Source organism: Centroberyx gerrardi, chromosome 11, assembly GCF_048128805.1.
Source record: "Centroberyx gerrardi isolate f3 chromosome 11, fCenGer3.hap1.cur.20231027, whole genome shotgun sequence".
Taxonomy (NCBI): domain Eukaryota; kingdom Metazoa; phylum Chordata; class Actinopteri; order Beryciformes; family Berycidae; genus Centroberyx; species Centroberyx gerrardi.
This window is the reverse complement of record NC_136007.1, coordinates 9,631,369-9,656,212: the sequence shown is the minus strand read 5'-3', so window position 1 is coordinate 9,656,212 and position 24,844 is coordinate 9,631,369. Positions and strand designations below refer to the sequence as shown.

Below are 24,844 nucleotides of genomic sequence, written 5' to 3'. Positions count from 1 at the left end.
AGCGATGGTCTAGTTTGTTTACAGTAATTATGCTAATGTCTCAAAATGAGTGTGGTAATGATTTATTGATTTTAAAATGCTGCATGTAGCACTTTTAATCTGTCTTTCCATTGCTTATTTAACCTTTTTAACCAGGTAAGGTTCGCATAGCATTCATGCTCTTTCCACCAACAACCTGCTTCAGATTCATACAGTTACACACATTCACACTTGGCGGCTGACCAGTGTCACCAGTTTCGCACTGGGCAGCTCAACTGGAGCAATAATGTAGATGAAGTGACTCTCTCTGCTAACCGTCTTGTGAATATCATGCAGATTTTGTCAGGATGAAATTAACCCGGGCCGAGATTCCCAACACCTTGAATGAACTCTGATGAAAGCTTTTATGCCAAATGCGGGTATTTTTTTTTTTCTGTACCAATAAAGACGTTTTTTTAGAACATCCATCGACCTCAAAGAGAACCTGAATTTGTTCTTCCTTCCAAGACTCTCAATAACAATGGAGTTCTTACTTCCTCACTTAGGGCTTTTTATTTCTGTCTTTATCTTTTTTTAACTTTATTTACTGCAGACATAGGGAAAAAGTTTCTCAAACCAGCATGTAGTAAAGTGTTTGTTGAAATATCTGTCAGAAGAACACTTCCTCTGAGAAAACCCCAGTTGTATTTCGAGTAAGAAAACCTCATCAGATATACGGAGAAAAGCTGTTGGAAAATCCCTGTCTCCCCACCGTCTCAGACAACAGGCTTTTTGACGTAAATGTATGCGTATGACACATTAATATCAACTGAAATCAAAGTATTTATAACTTCCCAGAGAAAGTCACATGGGCAGCAAGGGGCGGTGGCACTGATCACTTGGTACTTTCTAACAGAAGCTGGAAAAAACAGTAGATCTTTGGAAAGGTGGTGCAATCCCAGGCTCTCTAAATCCAACCACCAAACGTATTTAAGTGTGTGTGTGTGTGTGTGTGTGTGTGTGTGTGTGTGTGTGTGCTCGTGCGTGCAAGAGGAAGGATGTGGATAAAACAAACTACTAAAAAAAAAAAAAAGCTACCCTCCTCTTATCTTTTGATAGCTAAAACACACATGCAGTGCAAGCGCTTGGCCAGTACACATATGCGAGTACACATAATTCCTATCAATTACTCCAAGAAATACTTCCGTCTCTGTAAATCGAGGGCGGTTGACAAGACACAGACAGTTCTTGGCACAATGGTGTTTTTATGAATGACATCTGGAGAACAAGCAACATCTGCACTGGGTGACCCTGCCGCAGTACGGAGGGAGCGACGGCACAGAGGATTCAAATGGACTGAGACTGAATCAGACTGAAGATGTACATGATAAGGAATTTTTTTGGGGGGATGAGCTTTGCTAGAACATACAGCTGAAACACTGTCAGCAGTTCAACCCATCTGCACCTGGCTGAATGAAGCATTAAAGGTTGTTTTTTTTAAGATATTAGGTTAACTGGTGACTTGGTGGTTCAGCAGATCAATATTCCTGTCTATCTCTGCTCCTATACGATCTAACAAATGCACGACATCTAATGCAGTTATGTAAAAGTATACGAGCTGGTGCTGATGCTTTCTGTTTTCAAAGGTCTTCAAGCACACATTTTTAGCGCAGAACTACTGGGCATGTGTGATTCCTGACCGACAGCTGTTTCTATTTTTCCCCAAACTGCACTCTGAAACAGAAGCGATGACTGCAGGAAATCGTATTTCGCAAAATGCTTCGTTACTAATAGTGCAGCAACTCAGGAGTAAACAAAAGGCATTTTCTGTACAGTTTACAAATGATGTAAATATGTTGTAAAAAATGGTTTGGTTGTATGTCAGCCAACATTCAAAAAAATGTAATTCATTCAAACTCTAATCATGCAAAACCTCTTGCTTCTACCTAAAACTGTGGATTCAATAGTTGTTTACAAGTTTACAGTTAACTTTTTCAGCATACAGCACCTATCAGAAGGCCAGCACACATTTAGCCTAGAGTTATAAGAGTACAAAATATCTAGTTTGTTTGATCTCTGTGGGACAGACTTGATCTTGCCACAGCTATCAAAACAGTGAGAAGCCACATTTGATCTGCTTTTCCTATGTTGAAGATTTCCTGCTCTTGTGAAAATCCAGTCAGCAGTTTATATTATCGAACAAGTAGTAACGTGGACACTTTATTTGCTGTGAAATAAGCCTTTTAGAGAATTGAAAGTAACAATTTGCCCGTCTAACTTGTGCATAAGGAACTGATTGAAGAGTTAAGGGCAAATGATAACCTAGTGTCATGCCTGCTGAGCGCCACTAGAGGCCAACATCCAGTCACTGTGGGGTGGAAAGACCGCCGAAGCAAGAGTGGCACTACAGTGTGACAGTTAACACTTTCCACTGAAACCAAGACTGTTCCAGTTGGTGTGACAAGTCTTCCAGGTGGGGCGGCCTACGCTTCCTATTCAACTGGAAGGAAAAAACACCGCTGACATGTACAATTAGTCACCGCAAACACATTTCCTAAGTAAATCTGACAGCGCTGATTCTTCTTAATGCTCACACCTACTTGTCTCATGTGTATTGAATTAACCGAGGCTAAAATTATGTCCTGTGTCAGTAGCTGAACTTCCATCTCCAGGCCGGTCAGCTCGGCTCTCCCTCCCTCTCTCTCTCTCTCTCTCTCTCTCCCTCTCCCTCCCTCTCTCTCCCTCTCTCTCTCTCTCTCACCCCTAACACACACAGACTGGATGTGGCTTTAAGACTATTGGATCTCAACCTTGCCGAAGCTGCCACACACCGCAGCCAAACACTAAAATCCACAGCATGGCAGCTTTTGTTTTCGTTAAACTCTAGCATGATCATCAGGGTCAGGATCAAGTCACTTTCATTTCAAAATGTAAACCAAAACTGCTGTTTATATTCCGACGATAGAACATTCTTTCTCAATTATTCGTTAATAGGTTTGATAGGACAGCTTAAACATAACAAAAGGTTTTTCCAATATGTATTTTGGAGAACATTCACTTCTTGAATTGAAAGTGAAGTTGCTCCGAGCCCCGATGAGAGCGAAGCAACAGCAAACAGAAAAGAGCCGCTGGACAAGACCCATCATGCAGCGACCTGGGGAATGTGTGATCGCAAAGCTTATTTGCTTAAGTTTTATAATCCATTTGAAATGCTTTGCTTGACCTTCCTTTCTAAATTTAGGAATGAAAGCTCAAGACACACCTGAGCTGCCTCTTCAACGCACCGGCGGGCCATGGAACAGCTGTCGTCACCCACTGGCTTCAACGGTTTCTATGTAAATTTATATGTAAAAAAAAAAAAATTCCAGCAGGAAATAGGAAATAGCTTCTTCTACTTGATATTAATATTTTCAATCGAGAAGATAAGCTCAGTCTTCATGAGCCAGTTGGGGAGGATGTGGTCTCCTGTAATTTGAATAACTGACAAAACTAGAAGAGCTGTTAGGTCGTGTTGTAGTTATTTAAAACCTGTTAACTTTCTATGAACACCTCCAACACCGAAATGCACTTTTTACAGTTTAATTCCAAACATTTTCCAAGCCAGAGATACCTAAAATCCTTGCAATACAAAAAAAATCATTCCACTTCCACTAGATTGAAGGTAAACATCATAAAAAGAACGACTTTTTAATATTTCATTATGACATCAAGGAAAAAAAAAGCTCTGCTCTAAATTAATGGACTCTTTAAAGGGCAGGGTTTCCAAACAGCATCTAGCGATAAGCCAGCGGGGTGCCAGCGACTAAGAGAGGGTGTCGGGATTCATTATTTTATAGTAACCATCCAAATTATCCGCACATCCCATCCCTGTCGTAGTGCCACTGAGCAAGACGCTGAACCCCAGCCTGCTCCAGAAGCGCTGCTCCTGGTTCTCCCTGCTCTCCTGCTCTTCTGCTGACACACAGTCCATGTAGATAAGAGTATAAACAAAGGAATGTTCCTGATTACAATGTCTGCAGCAAGGAGAATTCATAAATAATTGAAAAAAAAAATGCTTTTGGGAAACCCAGCCCAGCCAGCACACTAGCTGATCTTATGATCTGATCCCAGTGGTTCTCAACCTTTTCAGCCCGCGGTCCCCCGAAAAATAAAGCGATGCCTACTAGCGATTCCCTCTATCAGACGGTGAACTTTGACCCAAACTGATGATTTTCCCTTTTCAGGCTTGTGTTACTTAATTAAATTATTGGAAGAAGCCTAGAGGCCGCAATTATTCATTATTTCACAAGAAAAAAGCATTGATGAGAAAGGTTAAAAACATAATAAATTGGTGCTTTTAGAAATATATTATTTTACATTCTGTAAATCAACCCATAACCACCCAAATTCATCCACTGACCGCCTGGGTTGAGAACCACCTTTCTGTACCAAAGACTTCATTTTACAGAAGACTGGAGGAAAAAATATCACAAACAAGACTGCCCCCTGTTGGCTAAAGGGGAGAACAGTGCATGCTGCTGCTACGAACAGATAGTAATATAGTAAATAAGGCATTATTTATACATCACACACACTTCATAATTGCAAATAGCACTTGACAGTTCACCACTAACAACTGAAGGGTTTACAGAATTCTCAGCATCCACTATTTTACACCAAGAAGGGACAATAGAAACTGTATTGTCCAAATCAAGTCAAGCAGAAGAGGAAAAAAAGAAAAAAGGAAATGTTCTTTTCTCCCTCTTTGATTGGATAAAGCCAGACAGTATGTCTCTTTGAGGGAGAGAGAAAAAAAGGTGGTGATGATGATGATGGTGGTGGTGACGGAGGCTCTCTTAGCTCAGTAGATGAAGAGGACTCGGGTGCGGGGCAGGGTGGAGAAGGAGTCGGCCATCTTGCGGATTCTGGCGTAGTTGATGAATCCTCGGAGGAAGAGCAAGAAGCCTGGAGAGGAAACGGGACAATAAGACCTTGTAGACTCACAGTACCAACTAAAATATACTAGTATATACTAATATACACTCTGTAGGGAACAACATTCCTATATATACACTACAACTTCATGTATGTGTAGATTCAGCTAGTAAGATGTCCACCAAAAGACAAAAACAACTTCATCTTAGGACCTGCAAGCTATTTTCTTTAAACAATGACTACAACAGTGACTAGTTCCTTATGCTAGGCCATAGGGTCGACCAATGTAAACCCTGAATAAAAAGACACCACAGATAATAGAAACGAATGGATAAAAGTGCTAAACAACAGGGCAACACAGCATAACAGTACTAACTAATATGCACTTCATTTGACATGCATATTTATATTCCATGTCCATTTTATTTCATATGTTCTTATAATGTTAAATATGTGCTTTGAACTGAGCTCACACCCAATTAAAAGGACAAATAGAGTTATAGTAGAGTTGTACTTGCAATATATCAAATTTCAATATATCGCAATACAAAAATGTGACAATACATATCTTGGGGCAGAAAAATGAATCGCGATATTATACATTTTATTCAGCTTTAGTAATCACAAATGAGACGGCTTGCCCATCACAGTTTCACAACCTCTCCATCCAAATTATATTATCTGCACTGTATAATGACATTTTTAAATTGTTGTTTATGTTCCAGCAAGCCAATGCCACTGCTAGGAAGATTTGTGGCTCAGAAATAAACAGTTCTGCACAGTCAGACGTTGATGTCATTGAACTTTTATTTATTACATTGTATCGTGGTTGTATCGAATCATATCGTGAGATAAGCATATCGTCCCATTCCTAGTTATATGATACCTCAACACTGTTGCGATCGAGCCACATATAGCTTAAATGTGTCATAGGGGAGAGAAAGCCGTTTGATTCATTTGTATTCAGATCCGTTTGTTACTTACCCAACACCAGGAACACCCACCACAGCCAGTACTGTCCATCAAAGTAACCAGGGAAGTACGTGGAGAACTAGAGACCCGACAGAAAGACAGAAATGACCGGTTAGAATAAATATGGCCGGCGTTGGTTTAAGTGATTCCTGCAATATAACACTGAATGAAGAAAGCAGTGGAGTTCTCAAGTGATCTTTCAGGAAATAGCACAGTGCCAATAAACCAACCACTACAGAGCCAAAATTAAAATTCCACAGTGGTGTTTGGGGCATTTGTGTTGTTTGTGCATACATAAACCCACGTTTTATGTGTTTGTATGTGTGCAACCTCATACCCAATCAAGTGTGTGTGTGTGTGTGTGTGTGTGTGTGTGTGTGTGTAAGCTCCTTGTCATACCCTGACAATGAGGATCCATTTGATGAGGGAGAGGCCGAAGCCGGAGATGGCCCCATAGCGGCCGGCTGCTGAGGTGGTCAGACAGAAAGACAGGAAGAAACCGATCCAGTTGAACAGGAATGCCACTGGAGAGAAAGATGAATGGAGGGAGGGAGGGATAGAGTGAGAGAGAGAGTGTCAGGCATGTGATCAGAAAACCAAAACAAAACTGTAAAAAGACAATGTAATGGGATTTGTGTGTCAAAAAAAAACATCTTTGGCAAGTTAATATCTGGGGCAACGCGTCATATTTCTGCCCTCTAGGTCGAGCAAATTAAATTAGAGGAATACACAAAATGAGGAGAGGAGAGGAGAGGAGAGGAGAAAAGAGGAAAAAAGAGGAGAAGAGAAAGAGGAGAGGAGAAAAGAGAGACTAAAGTAACTTACTGAAGAAAGTGAGCATGAAGATGCCGTCATTGCCTATCCTCAGCTGGTCAGCATCTTCAAAGTCGTCTCTGGTCACAAAGTCATCGTCCTGTGACAGAAAGATCATAAGGAGAGAGAGGAGAGTGAGAAAGGTAAGCACTCGATGGCCAATTTTCCACAGCAGGGCCAGGTAATAGCAGGGCTTTCCAGGGCTACAACTGCAAATTATAAAAACGTTTGCTTATTTGAAAATACAACCCAGGTGACAAATGATCTCTGCTGGCAAGGAGATGCAAAATGAATCACAGAAAACCAATTCACGAAAGTGGATTTCCTTTTTAAAATCCAACAACTGAATTGTATTGATGGAGATCAAAGTGAATTGAGCTCAACTCTGACTTTAACAGTGATTAAGCCCTGGTTAGCCCCTGTTCAGCCCCCCAGTGGAAACCAAGCTTTGCTGGCAACACAGTGCAAACACAACACAGAAAACCAACAGACCAATGGGAACATCACACTACAGAAAGCCCATTTAAAGACTATCCTTTTTACGTTTGACAAAAAAAGGCTGTCAAATTCAAAGAAGCACATGAACAGAATCAGCAGATATTGTGTAACTAACTATCACCTAAACACTAACTAGCAATCTAAACAGACAGACATACAAGCGGGGTGAGGAACACTGTAGTTACATCTGTTTTGACACACCAAACCAGGACCCATACACTTCTTCTCATCACACACTCTCCTCCCATTCCTCCCAGTTACCTCCAGTGAACTGCGAATTACATCGTCAAAAGTCTCCAGGCGTTCCCTGTGCTGAGGCTGCGGCTGAGCGCAAGGCAAGGCAAGGCAAGCAGTGTGTGGCAGAGAAACACAACACCAGCAATCAAACAGGGTGGCCCCACATGCATTTAAGGTGCAATGCATCACAGTCACCACTAGAGGTCAGAGACTAGCAATTTCTTTTTTTTGTTGTTGAATATTTTAGTTTCCCTTTCAACTTTAAACAGACGGCGGTTTTCAGGGCGTGACTGCTGCCTAATGTGTATGACTCATTGCTTCAATATAGATAGACTCTACCTGAGAGAGAGAGAGAGAGAGAGAGAGAGAAAGAGAAAGACAGAGAGAGAGAGAGAGATGGCTTTTGGGTATGAGCTATTGGTGATATATCTGTTAAAGGGAGGTTAGATTGCTGTCCTTTTCAAAAAATGGCTGTACAAGCTAAGGTGTGGTTGGGTTGAGAAATTGTACTTTGTAATTAAAATAAATTACTGGAAAGAAAACAGTTAATGTTTACAAAATATGTTTTGCCCTTTAGAATGAAATACAAAAAAATCCATGGCTATAGCAATAGAGACCCTCATTTTTGACCTGTGCTACGATGCTGACATGCCTTCATAAAACCAGGACAGGGATGTTTCTATATGCAATTATGCTATTACATTAATCATATAAAACAATGCAAATCTGTTTAACTTAACAAATACAATATACAGTATAGAAAGCCAAAGGATTTATTTTAGCAATGATAATATCAATAATCAATTGTTAATTTTTCCATTGTGCTCATGTCACACTCCAGAGCAGACTGGAAAGGAAAATCATTGAATATTGAATTGAAAATTGATTGGTTGCAGAATCATCAGCTACAATATAAGGTAGCAGCAGTTTACATAGAGAAGACAAAGAGAAACAATCAATACTTTCCAAGGCTTCATGCAAAACAACCAGGGAGGCAGGTGTGTGAGTGTGTATGTATGTGTGTCTGTGTGTGGGTGTGTGTGTGTGTGTGGGCAGTAGATGTGCATAATGTGTGCATGTAAACCTAAGTGCATCGGCTTGCTCACAGTACAGGAAGTGTTTGAGTACAAGCGACAGCGTGTGTGTCAAGTATGTGTGCATAAGCAAAGAACAAAAGAAAAAAAAGAGTGAGACACTCACTCTTCCAGTTACCAGGGGAACAGTAGTCTCAGCCTTGGTTCTTTCCGCTTCATCATAGGAAGGTAGCGTCGTTGCTACGTTGTATGATGGAGGCTTGGGGAAAACCCCGTCTTCTTTGTACTCAAAGTAGGCTGAGGAAGAAGCAGCACACAGATTCAAACACAAAGACAGGAGTGCAAGTCATGCTGCAAAGTCCTCCCTATTGGCAACTTAGAATACTGTGACAATTATAAAAATGTATCATCTAGTCTTATTGCCAAAACAAAACCACCAAAAATAAGGCCAATATTTAACAAATGTCATCATATCTTCATATAAACAGTGTGTTTTGGAACTGCAAGCAGAGGAATGAACACTGATTAACTTAATTGTTAACTAACTAATTAACTAGCTGGTAGGATAGAAAACCAACAGTACTCTGGGTCCCGTGGACCAGGATTAAGAACCAGTGGCTTAGTGTACAAGAAAAGTGCAGCAAATACACCTTTGTCTGCATCAATGGCAGACTTGGACAAAACTCTGTTGAGAAACTACATATTAGTTTAGTTAGGTTGTGCTTGATGTAGCCCAAACTGTCAAACACTTGGACTGTCCCTATAGTGTCAATATAACTTGTAAGATATGGTTAATAAAATGCTCCTGGTGTCCTTTCAGGCAGTGAAACATTTATGACTCAACTAATATTTTGCTAATATCTGCTTTACTAAGGTTAAATTAGGAAACAGATTTTTTGCCTGACATCCAAAATTCACCAGTTATTTTAATTAGCCTATGTTACAAATCCAAGTGGATCACAACCAGCATTGGTTAGCTGCCAAACTGTCTGGAAGCCAATTTCGCCAGCATCAGCCAAAATGTATTAGCATTTGTTTTAGACCCAGTTTATACATTTGATTTGGCTAAGCCAGCTTTCACAGTTTACTGCCTCCAGCCACATTCTAGATGTCTTAATTTGGCATGCTGTGAAATAATTACCTTAATCAAATTATTGTCTTAAATGTATTCAAATTAACTCTAAGCTAATGTCTGGCTAATGTCTGGTTATCTGGTATCGGGACAGGCCCTGACGAGCCAAGTCTGGATTGCCTAGAATGGTCTGTTCCTTTTCAACATTGGTTTGGTCTTGCCATGCGAGAGGAAAAGTTACTGTTTTTTGACCTCGCTCACTGATAGTCGATGAGATTAGGTCAACAAAAAGTTACACACAGAGGACAAAAGGCCACAATGCAAATGAAGCCAGGCTTCTTCTTTCCTTATTCTCAAACACTATCTGAAACAGATACAAGTTTCTGCCCAGCTGTTTTTAGGGTGGAAGCACACTACCATTTTTCTTTTTAATCATACCGTAGCTCAAATAGGCCACAATCGTTTGGGAAGTCAGGGTGAAAATCAGACACCACGTCATACTTTTTCTAGGAGGCTTTCTCAGAGCAACCAGTTCTTGAACATTTGGATGGAATGGTCATTTCATAGCCCAAAAACCAATATGAAGGAGTGCTTCTTGTGTTTTTGGCATTACCTCCAGTGGCGCTCTTTGGGAAGGGATCAGAATATTTAAAAACAATCAAGTCCAAGGCACTCACATGGGGTGTAGAGTTTAAAAGCTTTAATTTCCTACCTACGTGTAGGTCGCAGTAAGAAAGACGTTAATGCCCGAGTCTTAGTGAAAAAGGGCTTCTTAACTCCCCATGCGAGTGCCTTAGACTTGATAATCTTTTTAATATTCTGGTCATTTAGTAGTTACTAGTTCATGAAATCTTAAAGTACAGTGTTTCCCATACAGAGGTTTATTTGTGGCGGCTCACCACAAGTAAATTCCCTAGTGTGCCACCATCGTAAATGACCTAAGAACCAGAGGGAGACACTGGTGTGAGTCCTGGTCTTACCGGCGTTGTCCGCGGCAATGCTGCTGTAGGGGGGCGGAGCATCCGCTGCTACCTGCGGACTCTCCTCCGCCTCCTCCTCATTGGGTAGCTATGGGAGGAAGAGAATGTGATGCATTAAAAGAAAAAAAAAACTTCCTGGTGTCAATTTAGGCTACACGCTACACACGTCTGTAACATTTATGCTTTTGGATTGGATAAAGAAGCTTCACACTGCCTGACTAGTGTTTAAATACAAGCCCAACCCAACACCAAACCCAACTATTTTAAGTAGGCTAACTTATAAATTAAGCAATGACAAAAAAAAAAAATCAGAGGAGAGGGAAGGAAACTGGGCTCAGATGGAACAGATTTTTCAAATTATGAACATTAAAAAGAGGAATTCAACATCGCCAACAAAGCGTTTCTTCACCATAATAGCTTTCTCACTAAAAGCAGGAAACTCGTGAGCAGGGTGATCCGTCAAAAGACCCAACAGCACTTCTATCACTTTGGATAGAGTCCAGACTCTCTTCACTCCTGATTCAGCTCATCAAGGATTCAAACCAAGCAGATTGACTGATCAAGTCACTCCACAGGGAGTTTTCATGCAAGGCCACTCAGCTGATACAGATTACGAAGTAGTGGATCTGCGAGATAGGGTTTGTGGACTTATGAATTACAGGTTAACAACACTTTAGTTCTCCCTATATGCTCAACCGAGCATTTTGCGCACTACTCTCTAGAAAAGAAGCAGCATTAGGCCAATCAATTCCCAGAAGTGTGCCTGTGTGTACAGACCGACCAGGTACAGACACACACTTTTCTATGCAATCTGTGAGAGAGAACAAGGTCACGATTCAGGGAAAAGGGTGGAGAATTTGGATTTAAGCGAGGAAATCATCTGAAGTGCCCCGAGATACAATCAACAGCAACACAGCCAGACAGAGACAGAGACTCGTTTTAGAAGAGAATAGAACCTGGTTGGTTTTCTGCCACAAAACTTGAGAATAGGGTGATAATTCAACATTATAATTTATTATTATTGTCTTTCAGTGGAATCATATCATGATGATATGGTGATTTTGGGATATCATGATGCATAATGCTGCTGTCTAAACTGATAAGAAGCAAATTATTATTACTAAATGAGGTATAAAACATTTTAAGGAATATTATCCAAACGTTTACACAACTGACTTGGCTTGTTTGGTAAGTTTGATCACCAATACTAAAACAGTGATTTGGATGGGTCTTCAGCAGAGTTGTAACTAGAGCCGCTAAATGACACAAAATAGAGAAGCGGGTCTGCACCTGCACATTAACTAACGTTACTGAATCACATGACCAGGCTTATGCTGATAACTGTCTGTCTGTCTCCCCAACACCTAACTAACTAGATTAGCTGGTGGATTGTGATGACCAGCGGACACACCTACTGTTGTAGGTCATATATCCTAACATTAGCAGCGCATTAGCGTACAGTGAGGTTAGCGAATCAGGTCAAGTTACAGCCTTTCTCGTTAACGTCTATATGTAACAGGTTAATGATAGCTGCGGTGCCATATATTGTAATTTCCTAAACTAGCTAGCATAAACTTAGCACGCTTATCTAAGTTATTATAGCCGGGAACAAACAAAACACGATGGACGTCGAATCATGTTCCTATTGATCTAACGTTAGGAAGCTGGCAAACGCTAACGTTACTATAGTTAACACCTAACGCTACGTTAACTACATCGTTACCCGATGAAAACAACGAAAAAATAACGAATCCACCTCACTAATGACAGCGGTTCCCAGTGGCTTTAAATAGGAATCGTTGTTAGGCTAGTGAGGCCGACGACAATGCTGTGTGAATGAGAGCTTTCGTTAGCGTTGTAGTGTTAACAGTATGGAGCTAACGTTAACGTGAAATGTTACATTTTTAACGTTTAACGTGTACCTACCTGCTGATATCTGGCGCTCGGTTCGGCCATTCCGGTTGGAAACGGCTATCAACAATAACGAAGGAACAAACTGTCAAGACACCCAACAAAATAGAAATTATATAACAGTACAAACTGTAAACTCAATCCTCGGGACGATAAGACCTGCTGCTCCCTCAGCCACTGACATCAGTGTCAAGCTAGCCAGAATAAAACATAAGACTTTCTGTCATAAATTTCAAAATAAAGTCCTTATTGACGAACTGTTGCAACATTTTTGATTGATACAAAGTGCCAACGTAAAACTATACTTTAAAAGGGATCTGTAATAAATAAAAATGCATTTTTTGTTGTTTTTACGAACACTCTAATGCATAATCATTCTCCTTTTGTCAAAACGGACTATTTTTATGCTTTTATTTTGAAGGCAAAATCACCTAATTTCCGCTCTATTCTAGGTAACTCTGGCTGACTTGACGCAGCTCTCGCTCGCCAAGTGAATGACGTCAATAGCCACAACAAACTCTTTACCGCCCCCAGTTGAAACAATGTAACACAACCATGAGCAGAAGTGGCAAGTAAAACCAAAACTCACAGAAAGATCAGCAACGAAAATGAAAATAACAGAAAACTAAATTGTCTATTTTTTGAGGAGAGAAGATTGGCTGTGAAGTTCTAGCCTATAGTTTAGCTCAAAATAAACGACAATGTATGCATTAAATCAGTGGTTCCCAAACTGAGGTCCAGGGTCCCCAACAAAATGTTTAATTCATTAGTTCAAAAAATCACTGTTATTTCACTGAATAGAAGTTAGCACCAGAAGAGAATGTAAAAGGATGACATGATGGATGGGTCACAGGGGATCAAAGGGTAAATATGTATAAAACAATTGCTAAATGGCATAGATACAATCATATCATCCCATGCTATCAATTGTTCCATAGTATCTAGCATGGAGCTGAGTATAAAATATAAATGGAAATGTTGTTTTGGTGCTTCTGTTTTTATTCAGTCATATGATTTATGAGTATGCCTTTATACCACCTACAGCAATTCTTACAAACTTTGAACATTACATAGAATGTTCTAATTAAAAAGGACGGGTCATTTCTGACAGACTCGTGAGTGTATTTTTGGACAACACATAAATAGGTTACAATGAATAAAACATGTTGCTACAGACAGATTTTTGGACATGTGCTGAGCAGAAATGAAGGATGTGTGTTGGCCCAAACTGCTCCAACAGATAGGCAGACAGAAGTAACACTTGGTGATCTTGTGGATTAAGAAAAAGTAGTGAAGTCCTTCAGTTTATAGGCGCTCATTGGGAACAGGAATCAAATCTATAGAAAACTGAAATACTAGCTCCAAGATTGAAAACCTCCAGTGAGAAGAAAACAGTAAACTCTTGAGCTGTATGTACAATGTCCAAAGCTTTCTACAGTAACTCCAGTAAGGAGAGAAGAGAGTAAAAGCTAGAAATTCAAAAAGCCTTTATTGTCCTGGCTTAGAGCCAACGTGTTTCGACCATAAGGTCTTAATCAGGGCAAGATATGTATTGGATATGGAATAAAAGAGCAGGGGAAATGTCTGTCAGAGCACAGGTTAAACACTTGACAATTTAACTACAGTAATTGACATATATGAAGGGTTCTGTTTCAACATGAGATATCCAATGTCTGAAAAGTGTCTGGTACATCTCTTTTACTCTACTTTATCTTCTCTTACAAAGTGATTTCTGGCATAAAAGTAAAACTCATTAAAAAAAAATGATTGAGATCAATAACTATCTTCAGACTTTTGCTCCCACAATTGTTATATTTCTGCAGCTGCAATAACCATCACTTTTTAAACAGTGATTAATGAATATCAATAACTATTGAATGGAATCCTTTGTGTGTTCCTCATCACAATCACAACCTCACAATAGTGTTCAGTGTGCAATAAAGAAGAAAAACAAATGTAACTGGGTCTTGTAAGGTTTTATTGTATCTTTATCTAAAATAAAAAGACAACAACAATACCCGTGACACTTTGTATGCAAGCTCAAGCGTTGTGTGTTTTTCCAGAAGTTCTACCTCAGATCGATTTCAGTGAAGTTATTTGTGGTTCTGGTACTTAACGAGCACAGGATAGGTGGTGCCTATATGCTTCTGGTTGTAGTGGTGGCAAACGATCTCCACATCGTAGAAACTGAACTGGACTTTGACGCGCTCGTTGGGCGAGTTGAGGAAACAGAGAGTGTAGAGGGCGAATTCAAACTCCGGACTGACGCCGATGAAGATGCTGCCTTTGGGCTTGATACCGTTCTTCCAGCTGAACTGTAGCGCCAGGATGTGCTTGTTCTCATCGGGCTGCATGTGAGAGGAAAAAAGAAATGTCAAGAAGTGAAAGTGAGGAATAAACAGCACTTGCTTGGGAGGGAAGAAAGAGAAAGTGTGTGATAGAGAGAGAGGGGAAAGAGAGAGATGAGAGAGAGAGAGATACCAATAGTGGCTGCATGTGCTTGTTGTCATCAGTCTGTGGAGGAGAGGAAGGATAGGAAACAAAGAAGTGAGCAAGACATGAGAGTGAGACAGAGACTTTATTGCTGTACAGGGTGGCAGCAGGATGTCGTCATCAGTCTGAAGAGGGAGAAAGAGAATAAGAAAGAGGGATGAATAGGAGGTAAGAGTGAGACACAAATAGGAATGAATGTCACAGATTTCCTGTCAGTGTCCTACTTGTGTTGTCAAGGGTTTGAATCCAGCTCTTGACATACAGTACCTCCGTGCTATCAAATAAAGCAGAAATTCCTAAAAAAGGAATACACCAAGTTTTTTGGAGATAGGCCCATCGGGCAACGTATCCATGAAGTGATGAGAACATAGAGACCAAAATCATTCAGTGCCCCCAGTAGTTTAGCATACACTATGTTGAGTGATAGTAGGCGATTAGCATTATCAAAAGTGAGAAAATGTGAACTTGTAACAGCTAAAGCTAAATGGTAAGGATTCTTAAATCATATGCAGCTAAGTCTGGAGATTGTTAAAACTTACACAAAATATGATACAAAAATAAACTGTTTTGAACTAGCAGGGACTACTTTCCCTGTTTACATCAGAAATGAATGTGATGGGCGATGGAAGCCTGTGTACAGCTGAAAAAATCACTGCGCAGCGGATGAATATATTTTTGCTCACCTCAAATAACACAGCTATGTTGAGTTAATGGTATTTCATTTTTTTAATTTATGAATCTACAGGCCATATACTAAAAACCACAAAACCTATTTTTACTAAAAACTTACCGTGGATAATGCTAGTTGCCTACTATCACTCAACATAGTGTAGGCTATGCTAAAGTGTTAGCGGAGCACTGGAGTGAATAATCTACGGGGGCACTGAATGATTTTGGTCTCTATGTTCTCATCACTTAACCCCTAAGATAACCAACAGGACAATCTCCCAAAAACTAAAAAACAAACAAAACAAAAAAAAACATTACGCCTCAACTTGGTGGTGTCAGAATGTGCTTGCTCATCAGGCTCAGGTTAGGGAGAAAAAATAAGCTGAATTGAGCAAGAGGTGAGAGAGCGAACTTGGTCGTAGCAGAATGTGAGTTTTCTCAGCAGGGTGCAAAATGGGAAAGCAGGAAAGAGATGAGAGCAAAAGATGAGAGCAAGAGAAAGAGTCAACTTGGTAGGCTGAATAGAGGAGAGAGAAGAAGAAAGGGGAGACAGATGAGAGATATGTCAAACGTAGATGGGTGTGTGACGGGGAAATGTAAAATGTAAAAGATGGTTGCTGAAAGGGAGACAGGAGAAGGATACACCGATGATTGATCAACTTTAAAAAAGTATAAGATGTATTCTACTATAAAAGAGAGAGAATAAGACAGTCAAAGAGAGACAGACAGATAGAAACATAGTATATCTCAGACAAGGGCAAATAGGTAGGTGAATACATTGTTAAATACTTGAAAACCACAATAATGCTTAAATTATGTTCTCTTCTGTGTAATATTGGATGTTATTTTTGAAGGGGTTTCTGGCAAGATAAATCAAACATACACACCTCAAACAGATCAAACATAAAACCAGAATGTGGGAATATTAGATATGACATGGATACAGCAGTGTTGAAATATACTCTTCCTCAGATGGAGACAGGAGCAGTTTACCTGGGGTGAATTTGCACTGACACTGTAGCCTTTGTAATCAATGTGTCCCAGCTTCTCCTGTAAGTAGAGCTGGATCCAGTTGTGAAAGCCGATGACGGTCCGGCCTCCTCTCGTCTCCCCGACAAACACGTGTTCGAACCCCGAGGAGTCCGGCCTGGTGGGAGGCAGGAGGGGGAACATCAGACCTCAAGCACGTTTCATTAAGATGTAGTCGACCTGATGCAAGCTTTCCCAGCTACACTAATCTATTTAGCATGTGACCACTAACAATCTCAGTCGTAACATGAAAGATCTTACTCTCTTGTTATTGTTACATGCAGACTATTATTATTATACTACTATACCACTATACTATTAATTATTATACTATTATTAGTCTCTTGTATTTATTTATTTTAATGTAAACTTATTTTATCTGATGAACTTGGTGTGACTATGGTTTTATGTTTTATCTTCACTTTGCTTTTATCACCTTTTGTTTTGATTTGTTTGTGTGAAGCACTTTGTAACTTTTGTTTTTCGAAAAGTGCTATATAAATAAAGTATTATTATTTCTATTATTATCATTATCAAAAATATATTTTCAGTAAAAATCCACATGTAATTTTGTCAGCTATCTGTCCCACCCAGTGTTGGAGTAAGAGGTTATGGATTTTTTTCCGGAAATTGAAGCAGGAGGTTGAGCCACATGAATCAGCTCCAGTAGTTTATGGATTGCTGCTCATTCAAACAAGCGAACGAATACATTGGTGTCTGAAAATGACCAAACATTCTCAATCACATACCGCTCGTATCCAAACAAGTATCTTATAGTACTGTGAATGAACTCATTTTCGGTACGGGTAAGTTCCACTCACAGCAGCAGTGCATTGCTGTGCTGAATGAGCTACACAGGACCACCCACTTAAAACAAGACAGTTATCATCACTGCGGTAAATTCCACCGGACAAGTCGTGTTTGGGTGGCATGCCAGCTTCCACCCACTTGCTGGATCCTCTCCTGGCGTAAAGTTCGAACCAGATCCTGTACAGCTGCTCCTTGAAGCCGGTTTCATCCTCCGGAGAGAGGTTCTTCTCCACCAGGTACTTGTGGGCTATCTGGAAACAGACAGGAACTTGATATAAAACATTCTCTTTAACCTTTTCTTACACTTTTTATATTCACCACCTACATGCATCCAGGGCCTGTATTTATCAGACATCTCAGACAGCTGAACTGGGATCATTGGCTCCAGCCCAACTTACCATCTGTTACATTATGAACCGGAAGGTAAAAAAGGTTTTGAATCTGCACTCTTGTTATGAGATGCTTGGAAGTGTTTTTTTTGTTTTTTTTTGCAACTTTGAGACTTTGAGCACTGAGACAAATATCAAAAATCTTGACTAGATACGCATAAGACAGCATATCTATTAATTACAGAATGGAGTTTGCAGGTTTACACCTATAGAGCAGAAGATAATTATGTTGTATGACAAAATATCAACCAAGGGAACGATCAGGACCAGGGCTAAATAAACATGCAAGAGTTGCATCATTGCATGTCCTATCTTGACACCAAAAAAAATCATTACTGGGGATACAACATTGCGAGAGAGTCGCTTTGATTGTATATTTATGAATATTTAAACAATCAAGTGAGGCCTGATTAGCTCTTTTGGTGCTGTGGTGGAAATCAGCCTGTATGGGTCCCAGCAGGAGGAGAGGATTCGTCTGTAAAAGTCAGCACAGGTACCTTCATGGTGGGAGTCTGAACGATGGAGTCCAGGAACTTGTGGTTCTCTGCCTCTTCCTCCGGAGTCACAATTTCTGGCTCTCCGGTGTCACTCTCATAGTTATCCAGCAGGGAGATAAAGGCTGCAGAGACACGGGATACACAAACACTCTTGAAAAGTTTGGGAATAAACCCAAATAACAATATAACCGTTTGGCACAAGATATGTTGATAAGAACAAATACTGGATCAATAGATGTAGCTATTAACATTATGCTGTGTTGAAAAGTAATAAAAATGTGTATCGTCCCAAAGGAGAAACATCATTGTGTTGAAAATGATGCATCCTTTTTAAAAATGATGCTTCAGTTAAGCTATACTGAATATAGAAACATCCAGTTCAGTAAATTGTTGTCAGAGGTAAGGTCATATATTTCTCAATATTGTCAATAAAATATGAGAATATGAGAACTATTATCTAATTCCTGATGCCATAGCATTCTGGTAGCATTCCAAAACTCTCTATAAGTTTTCATTGGTAAAAATCATCACTCACATCAAGCTTTTACCATTAGAAAAGCTTTGCAAACTCTGGATTTTTTAACAGTAAAAGCAATTAAATATTCATATTAATCTCTATTAAGAGTGGACAGGTCTAAAATTATTGGGAACATTCAGGTCTAAATTTGGTTTCTTGAGGAGGGGTTGAACAGTGGCGGAACGGAGCCAATTAACAACTATTGATAACAGATCGGATACTGATACCGGGGCGATAGCAAGGAAAACCTCTCTGATGAGCCTTGTAGGAATTATATATTTATATTATATATATTCGTGATGTAGGCTTCATGTGGGGGATCTTAGTCTTGTTAACCTGTTGTCTAGTATAGGGGTTCTCAAAGTGTGTGTGTGTGTGTGTGGGGGGGGGGGGGGCATCAAAATTAGGAATAGTTTAATTTCACTAGAACTAAATTCACTAGAAATTATCCCAATTAGGGAATATACAAGAATGACTGTTCTTATCATAGGTTTCATTCTCACCACTATTATAACCACAAATACAGTGTAAACAGTTATATAGGTCAATACTAAATCATCCACAACAAAAATCTTCCCCTTAAGGGTCCCTGGGGGAAAAAACATTTTATAAAATTGGAGGTTTTTGGAACATATTAGTGACAAGTGGCATCCTTTCTAACAATTTGTCTATTTGAGCGTAACATTTGAGAACCTGTTGTCTAGTAAACGAGTCTGGTCTAGTGAAGGAGGAGACTGGGGGGAATCCTCTTTTTTCAGTGGGACACACTGTCTGACTACTGTTACATAACTCAAATCCCTATACAGTTCTGTGCAAGGACACCGCTCTCGCTTTACGTCATCACTGTCGGGTGAAAACCTTGTGACTCAAATTTTGGTGATTTTCATGTTTTAACTTAACTTAAAGGATTACATGCTCCTCTATGGGTTGAGAAAATTCTACGACCTTAAATAATGACTGACTTTTTTTCCCTTATGTACTTGGATTTGTGCTTTGTTTTGTCTATGTGTGGTGTCTTAAGCGTCTTGTTGCTGTAAAAATCTGATTTTCAATCTGGGAATAATAAAGTTCTTATCTAATTTCATTTTATCTTGTCTTAAAGTCCTTTCAAAACTCATTGGATAAACTCAAAAATACATAGCTAATTTTGGAGATGCAAGGTTTTCACCAGACATCTGCTTTGCTACATAAACAAGTGAATACGTCACAAGATAAAAAAGCACAAGAAGGAGCTGTGCCCTTGCAGTTATCATGGGGAGGAGGAGTGAAGGATCGCATCTCCCTGCGATGAAGCGCTCCCCACACAGTGAACTCTGCACGCTCTGTGATTACGCAACACGCTGCTGCTCGTCATAAGGAGATTATGAGCAGATGAGAAAGCTCTGCTCTGTGGGGAGACGATGGGGAGGATAGTATCAAACGGGAAACAGTGCAGAGGAATGTGTGAAGGGATTATGATGTCAATCCAAATATTGTGATGGTACAGTTGTGTAAGCAGCTGTAACAGGACCGGCGTCCCGTTCAGGGAATCTACTTGTAAGCCACAGAAACAGGTGATAAGCCACAGAACAGTACATGAAGTCTCCAAGAAGGATTACTCACTTTTGACTGAGGCTGACTGCTGATTTTGCAGCTTCTGTTCAGATACAACTCTATATGCTACTCCCAATGAAACCCATATGAATTCTCAACCCATGTGCACTTACCTAAAAAAGTCTCCTTTTTGAAAATGTTCTCATCAACGAATGTAAACAGAGGATATCCCGCTGCATCGTTGTCATCGTTGAGAGCCATCGCATCTCCAGCTTTGCCCTGCGTCACACACACAGCAGGGCAGCAACACAGTTAATGAAACTTCACTGATTGCTTTTACAAGTAGTAGTGTGTGCATGCTCACTGCTTTCAGTAATTGGTTATGTGCGCTTTATGAGGTAATTATATTTTAATGTGTTTACTGGCAAATTTGTTTCAAACTGAATTTTGAATCATGCTGATTGCTGTTCAACCAAAGTTCATCTACGTTTCCAGTAACACCTTTTGCATTTAATCAGAGCCTTAATAGTACCTCTACATAAGGCAATGACCATATATTATATCGATGCGCCCAGATGGTCAGTTGATATAGAAGAAATGCTTTATCCAGATAACAGCAAAATCACACATAGATTCCCTAACACAGCAACAATCTCACCATTTACCACATCATCATTCATCATCATTGTGTTTCTGCCTTTCTGCTCTACTCTTCCACTGTAGCTGCTCTGCTGCAGCCTACAGACTCTGTTTTGCCATAATGTTTGGCAGTCAGTGTCATTCGGCTAATGGCAAGCCATTGTGGCCTATGCTACTGGGACAGTGTCTGCCTGGCCATTGTGTCCCATTAAAAGACTCCCATAGGTCAACAGTCCAAAAATATGTGAGTGTAACTGTGTGTGTGTGTGTGTGTGTGTGTGTGTGTGTGTGTGGAGGGAGGGGGGGGGGGTCTGTGTCTGATCAGTGACCTTCCCTTACAGGTGAAACAAAGAGCATTTTAAACATCAGTGTATCATTGTCAAAATGTTATTCCTTTGAAAAAACAAATGAGACCATGGTTGAGACGACTGGCAGCCTCTATCTCATGCCAGTAGTTTTGTTAGTGCTTCGTGTTTCTTAAAATTAAGACGACATTTCCTATAAACCACTTTGCTTCTGTTCAAAAAAGGTTCTTTGCTTTTTCAAGAGGTCAAAGGTTTTCTCTTTCGCTTTACTGAAAAGGATAAACATGTTGGAAGTCATTTTTCCATCGGCCTTTCACTCGTTTGGCATAAACAGGTATATGGTGTGATAGTTAGAATGAGCTAAAAAGTAAAAAAAAAAAAAAACATTTTTCATTTGACTGAGTGCAAATATTCAGATGTTCCTTGCTATAATAAATTAAGGGATCTACTTCCCCAATCCATCACATTCTTGTGTGTGTGTGTGTGTGTGCACCTGGAGAGAGATCCTGTAGTCTTTCCCAGGTTTGAGTCTGTTGACGTCGTTGTCCCACAGCTCCTGCACCATGGACGACAGCTCTCTGTCACTCTCAATCATGATGCGACCGCTTGGTTGCCTTGTTGGTCCCTTAGTGGTTCAGCTGGTTTGGTCTCAGAGCTTTTTCAGAAAGAGAAACAGAAAATGCTGCTGAGGCTGCTGTTAGGGTTGGGGTAACTTTGGCTGAAAATCATGAGATTTAACACTGAGGCTTTAAAATGAGCATAGCTTCATCTGTATTTTATAAACAGTATCATACCTTCCCCGGGAGTTTCAGACGTATTTGGGCAGATTAAATGTAATTATTTGGTTTTATTATGTTTAAAATTTGGTGTTGTCAAAAAGAATTACATTCAGTGACCTCTAGAAGTCTACAACTACTTATAAGCATCGTCAGACTCAATATCTAATTTTCAAATGCCTTTCCGATGCTCTTTCCACTGCTTTTTACAAGTCAATATAAACCTGTAAGAATTCAGCTGTGGGCAACGTTCGTCTCTGAATTATTTTAATGAACACGGAATACACGGTTGGCAAAATGACCCCAAGTGAAGCTATCAAACCAGCCTCAAACCATCTGTTAAGGAATCTCATTATGGCCATGAAACACTGAACTAATTGTTTTTCTTCAATGGTTTTCAAACTGAACAAATTGCTCAGGAGAAATGGCTCAAAACTTGATGGTTTGAGTTCTCAGATATGTGTTAATACACAGTTATTTCACCCATCTGTGTATTCCACACTACATTATACAGTAGTAACTGAGAGCAGATGGTTGTCCCCAAGTGAGTTCTCATAGGCAAACATTTAAATACTGTGAGGTTGCATCATTGCCTGGAAGAACACCTGAAAATAAGTTTGTTGCTTACGTAGCAAAACATCTAGAGGCCTTGAAAATGACTACTTCATATATTCTAATCTTTTCCTTCAAATACTTTTGGCGTCCAGAAATGAGTGCTGTTGATTTTTAGCCATTCTTCTGATACGGGAACTGTTACTATGTCATTTAAATTTATGGAGTAGAAAGTGATGAGTAGGAGGAAAAATGTCAAAAAATGTAACTTTTGGAGGCCACTGAGCACATGCTTGTTAGTTTCATAGTAACACTTGTTCACATATCACAAAATACTGGGTATCATTGTGTTCATGTGGGCCCATGACAGTCTGGAGCGTTGTAAAATGTAACATAATAGCCTCCCAGACAGAGCTTATCCACTGCATACCACACAAACATGGCCGACAACAAACCACACATCCATGATGACACCGAGCTGTGGGCCTTCATCACCAATCCAAGTCGAAGGCCGTATGTGTCCCATCAGTCACCACCGCAAATCCACTGACCTTTTGTATTTTGTCTGGTCCTGCTTGCTGGTTCTGTGAAGAGAAAATGAAGAGTGATTTAAGGGTTTAGTGAAGTTCCTCAGTGCTGGTTAGGTGCTGCTGCTGCTGCTGGCCTGCCTGTTTGTGAGAGCAGGTATCTTTAGGGGCATAGTAACAGTCCTGCCAGTCAGTCAGTCAGAGGGGATGGAGAAAGACAAGGGGTGAGGGGGGGGGGGACCACGAGGTATGGGATGGGACAGGACAGGAGAGAGAGGGGGGGGGGGGTCGTTTTTAAAGGGTTATCCCCTGTCAGCAACTCTAGCCAAAGGGATTACACCATGTTGTAGTCTCTTTTCAATCTCACACTAAAACGTGAGCTCTCTTTGTTTTCTTTAGTGTTGCTTTGTGTTTCTCTCTCTCTCTCTCTCTCTCTCTCTCTCTCTCTCTCTCTCTGTCCCTCTTGCCCAAGCCACAGCACCTCTAGATTACAGGGTAAATGTAGGTCATGTCACAGGTAACAAGATGTTAAAAAGGCTAGTTTGGTGTGGAAAATGGAACACCGAATTACTAAATATGGCACCAAAAGCACAATTTGTAGGTGGGCAATAAAAGGTAAATAAAATAGTTTGTCACCCTAGAATATCTTATTCTATTCCAAATGATCTAAAACCTTAAGACCGGGTGCTTTCTCAAAATTAAGGAAAAAAGAATTCTTTAGTCAGAATTCTGAGAATTATGTCAGAATCTCAGAATTCTGACTTTAAACTCAGAATTCTTTATTCTGAGAATTCTGAGATTCATCTCAGAACTCAAACAATTAATTCACGTGGCCCTAGTCCTTTTCCATAAAAAAGCATGCTGGTATTTCTAATGTAAAATATCTCCATGACATCACTCCAGCTCAGAGGAACCAGGTCTGACAAGTCTAAGTCAAGCTGCTCTAAGTCATCCTCGCCCACCTAGTCTCTCCTCTCATGCTTGTATGACTCAGCTGTGTGTGTGTGTGTGTGTGTGTGTGTGTGTGTGTGTTGGCTCTCTCCTGGCACACTCTTGTGGGAGGAAGAGGCATTGTGATCTATGAGAAGAAGAAGCAAACCTGTGACTGACTGGAAACGGCTCATTAGTTATTCAGCGCCGTCAGCAGACAGAAACAAACACCAGAGGGGAAATGGAAGTAAAGACGCATTTCACTCAGAACATTAATCTTTCATGAGTGTCTGCATATAGCGTAACATTAATATTCTGTGAAACCTAAATGGTTTCCAAGTAGCAGGTGCACAATTGAGAGTCTCACCCTGCCAGAATGCAAATAAAGACTACTTATTATGCGTAGTGGGCTAAAGAAATGACAGAAAAATTAAAATAGAGGGAAGAAGAAAGGGAAACAAGAGCCATAATAGAGCAAATATCCAAATCCAAAGCAATTTAGACACAGACTGTCTTAGTATGTTAAAAACAAACTAACCTGTCTCAATTAAAATGTATGTTGGAACAAAAAATTAGTTCCCAGTAACAAAAGAGACAAAATATTAACTGGTGAAATTTATTTTGAGGAACAGTATATTGAATGCAGTTTAACATGTTTTTGCAGTGTCCCGTATTCAGCCCAGGTAACATAATGCTACTGTTTTCCATTTCATATAACAAGGTTCAAACTATTCTTCACATTAAATATCACAGGATATGAAGTGACAGTGGGTCTGCACCTACATAAAA

At 40.0% G+C, this 24,844-nt stretch overlaps 2 protein-coding genes across 3 annotated transcripts; both read right to left on the bottom strand.

Moving 5' to 3' along the window:
- Nucleotides 1-3,523: 3,523 nt before the first annotated feature.
- On the bottom strand, nt 3,524-12,561 carry LOC139923734 (NEDD4 family-interacting protein 1-like). 2 transcript variants are annotated; one of them, XM_071914569.2, is made up of 7 exons: nt 12,405-12,561; nt 10,479-10,566; nt 8,593-8,723; nt 6,670-6,757; nt 6,244-6,368; nt 5,857-5,923; nt 3,524-4,902 (listed from the first exon to the last, which is right to left on the bottom strand). In XM_071914569.2, the coding sequence occupies exons 1-7, from the start codon at nt 12,432-12,434 to the stop codon at nt 4,799-4,801; spliced, it is 633 nt and encodes a 210-aa protein (XP_071770670.1). In that variant the 5' UTR covers nt 12,435-12,561; the 3' UTR covers nt 3,524-4,798. The 2 variants fall into 2 exon arrangements, with proteins under 2 accessions (XP_071770670.1, XP_071770677.1); XM_071914576.2 differs by having other exon boundaries at nt 8,605-8,723.
- Nucleotides 12,562-14,482: 1,921 nt separating this feature from the next.
- endou2 (endonuclease, polyU-specific 2) lies at nt 14,483-21,865 on the bottom strand. Its single transcript, XM_071914632.2, has 6 exons — nt 21,764-21,865; nt 20,500-20,605; nt 18,277-18,398; nt 17,529-17,641; nt 16,545-16,698; nt 14,483-14,737 (listed from the first exon to the last, which is right to left on the bottom strand). Exons 1-6 carry the CDS (start codon nt 21,863-21,865, stop codon nt 14,483-14,485), a joined length of 852 nt encoding a protein of 283 aa, XP_071770733.1.
- Between the last annotated feature and the right edge of the window lie 2,979 nt (nt 21,866-24,844).

Bases quoted from the DNA above. Each gene is read 5' to 3' on its own strand.
- LOC139923734 (XM_071914569.2), bottom strand. From the start codon at position 12,434: ATGGCCGAACCGAGCGCCAGATATCAGCAG. The intron at 8,724-10,478 runs GTAAGACCAGGA...CTTCTTCCTCAG, and splicing joins CATTGCCGCGGACAACGCCG to CCTACTTTGAGTACAAAGAA. The intron at 6,369-6,669 runs GTAAGTTACTTT...CTTTCTCTCCAG, and splicing joins CTTCATGCTCACTTTCTTCA to TGGCATTCCTGTTCAACTGG.
- endou2 (XM_071914632.2), bottom strand. From the start codon at position 21,865: ATGATTGAGAGTGACAGAGAGCTGTCGTCCATGGTGCAGGAGCTGTGG. The intron at 16,699-17,528 runs GTGGGTGGAAGC...GCCTCCCACCAG, and splicing joins GCCAGGAGAGGATCCAGCAA to GCCGGACTCCTCGGGGTTCG. The intron at 14,738-16,544 runs GTAAACTGCTCC...TCTCACATGCAG, and splicing joins TCAGTGCAAATTCACCCCAG to CCCGATGAGAACAAGCACAT.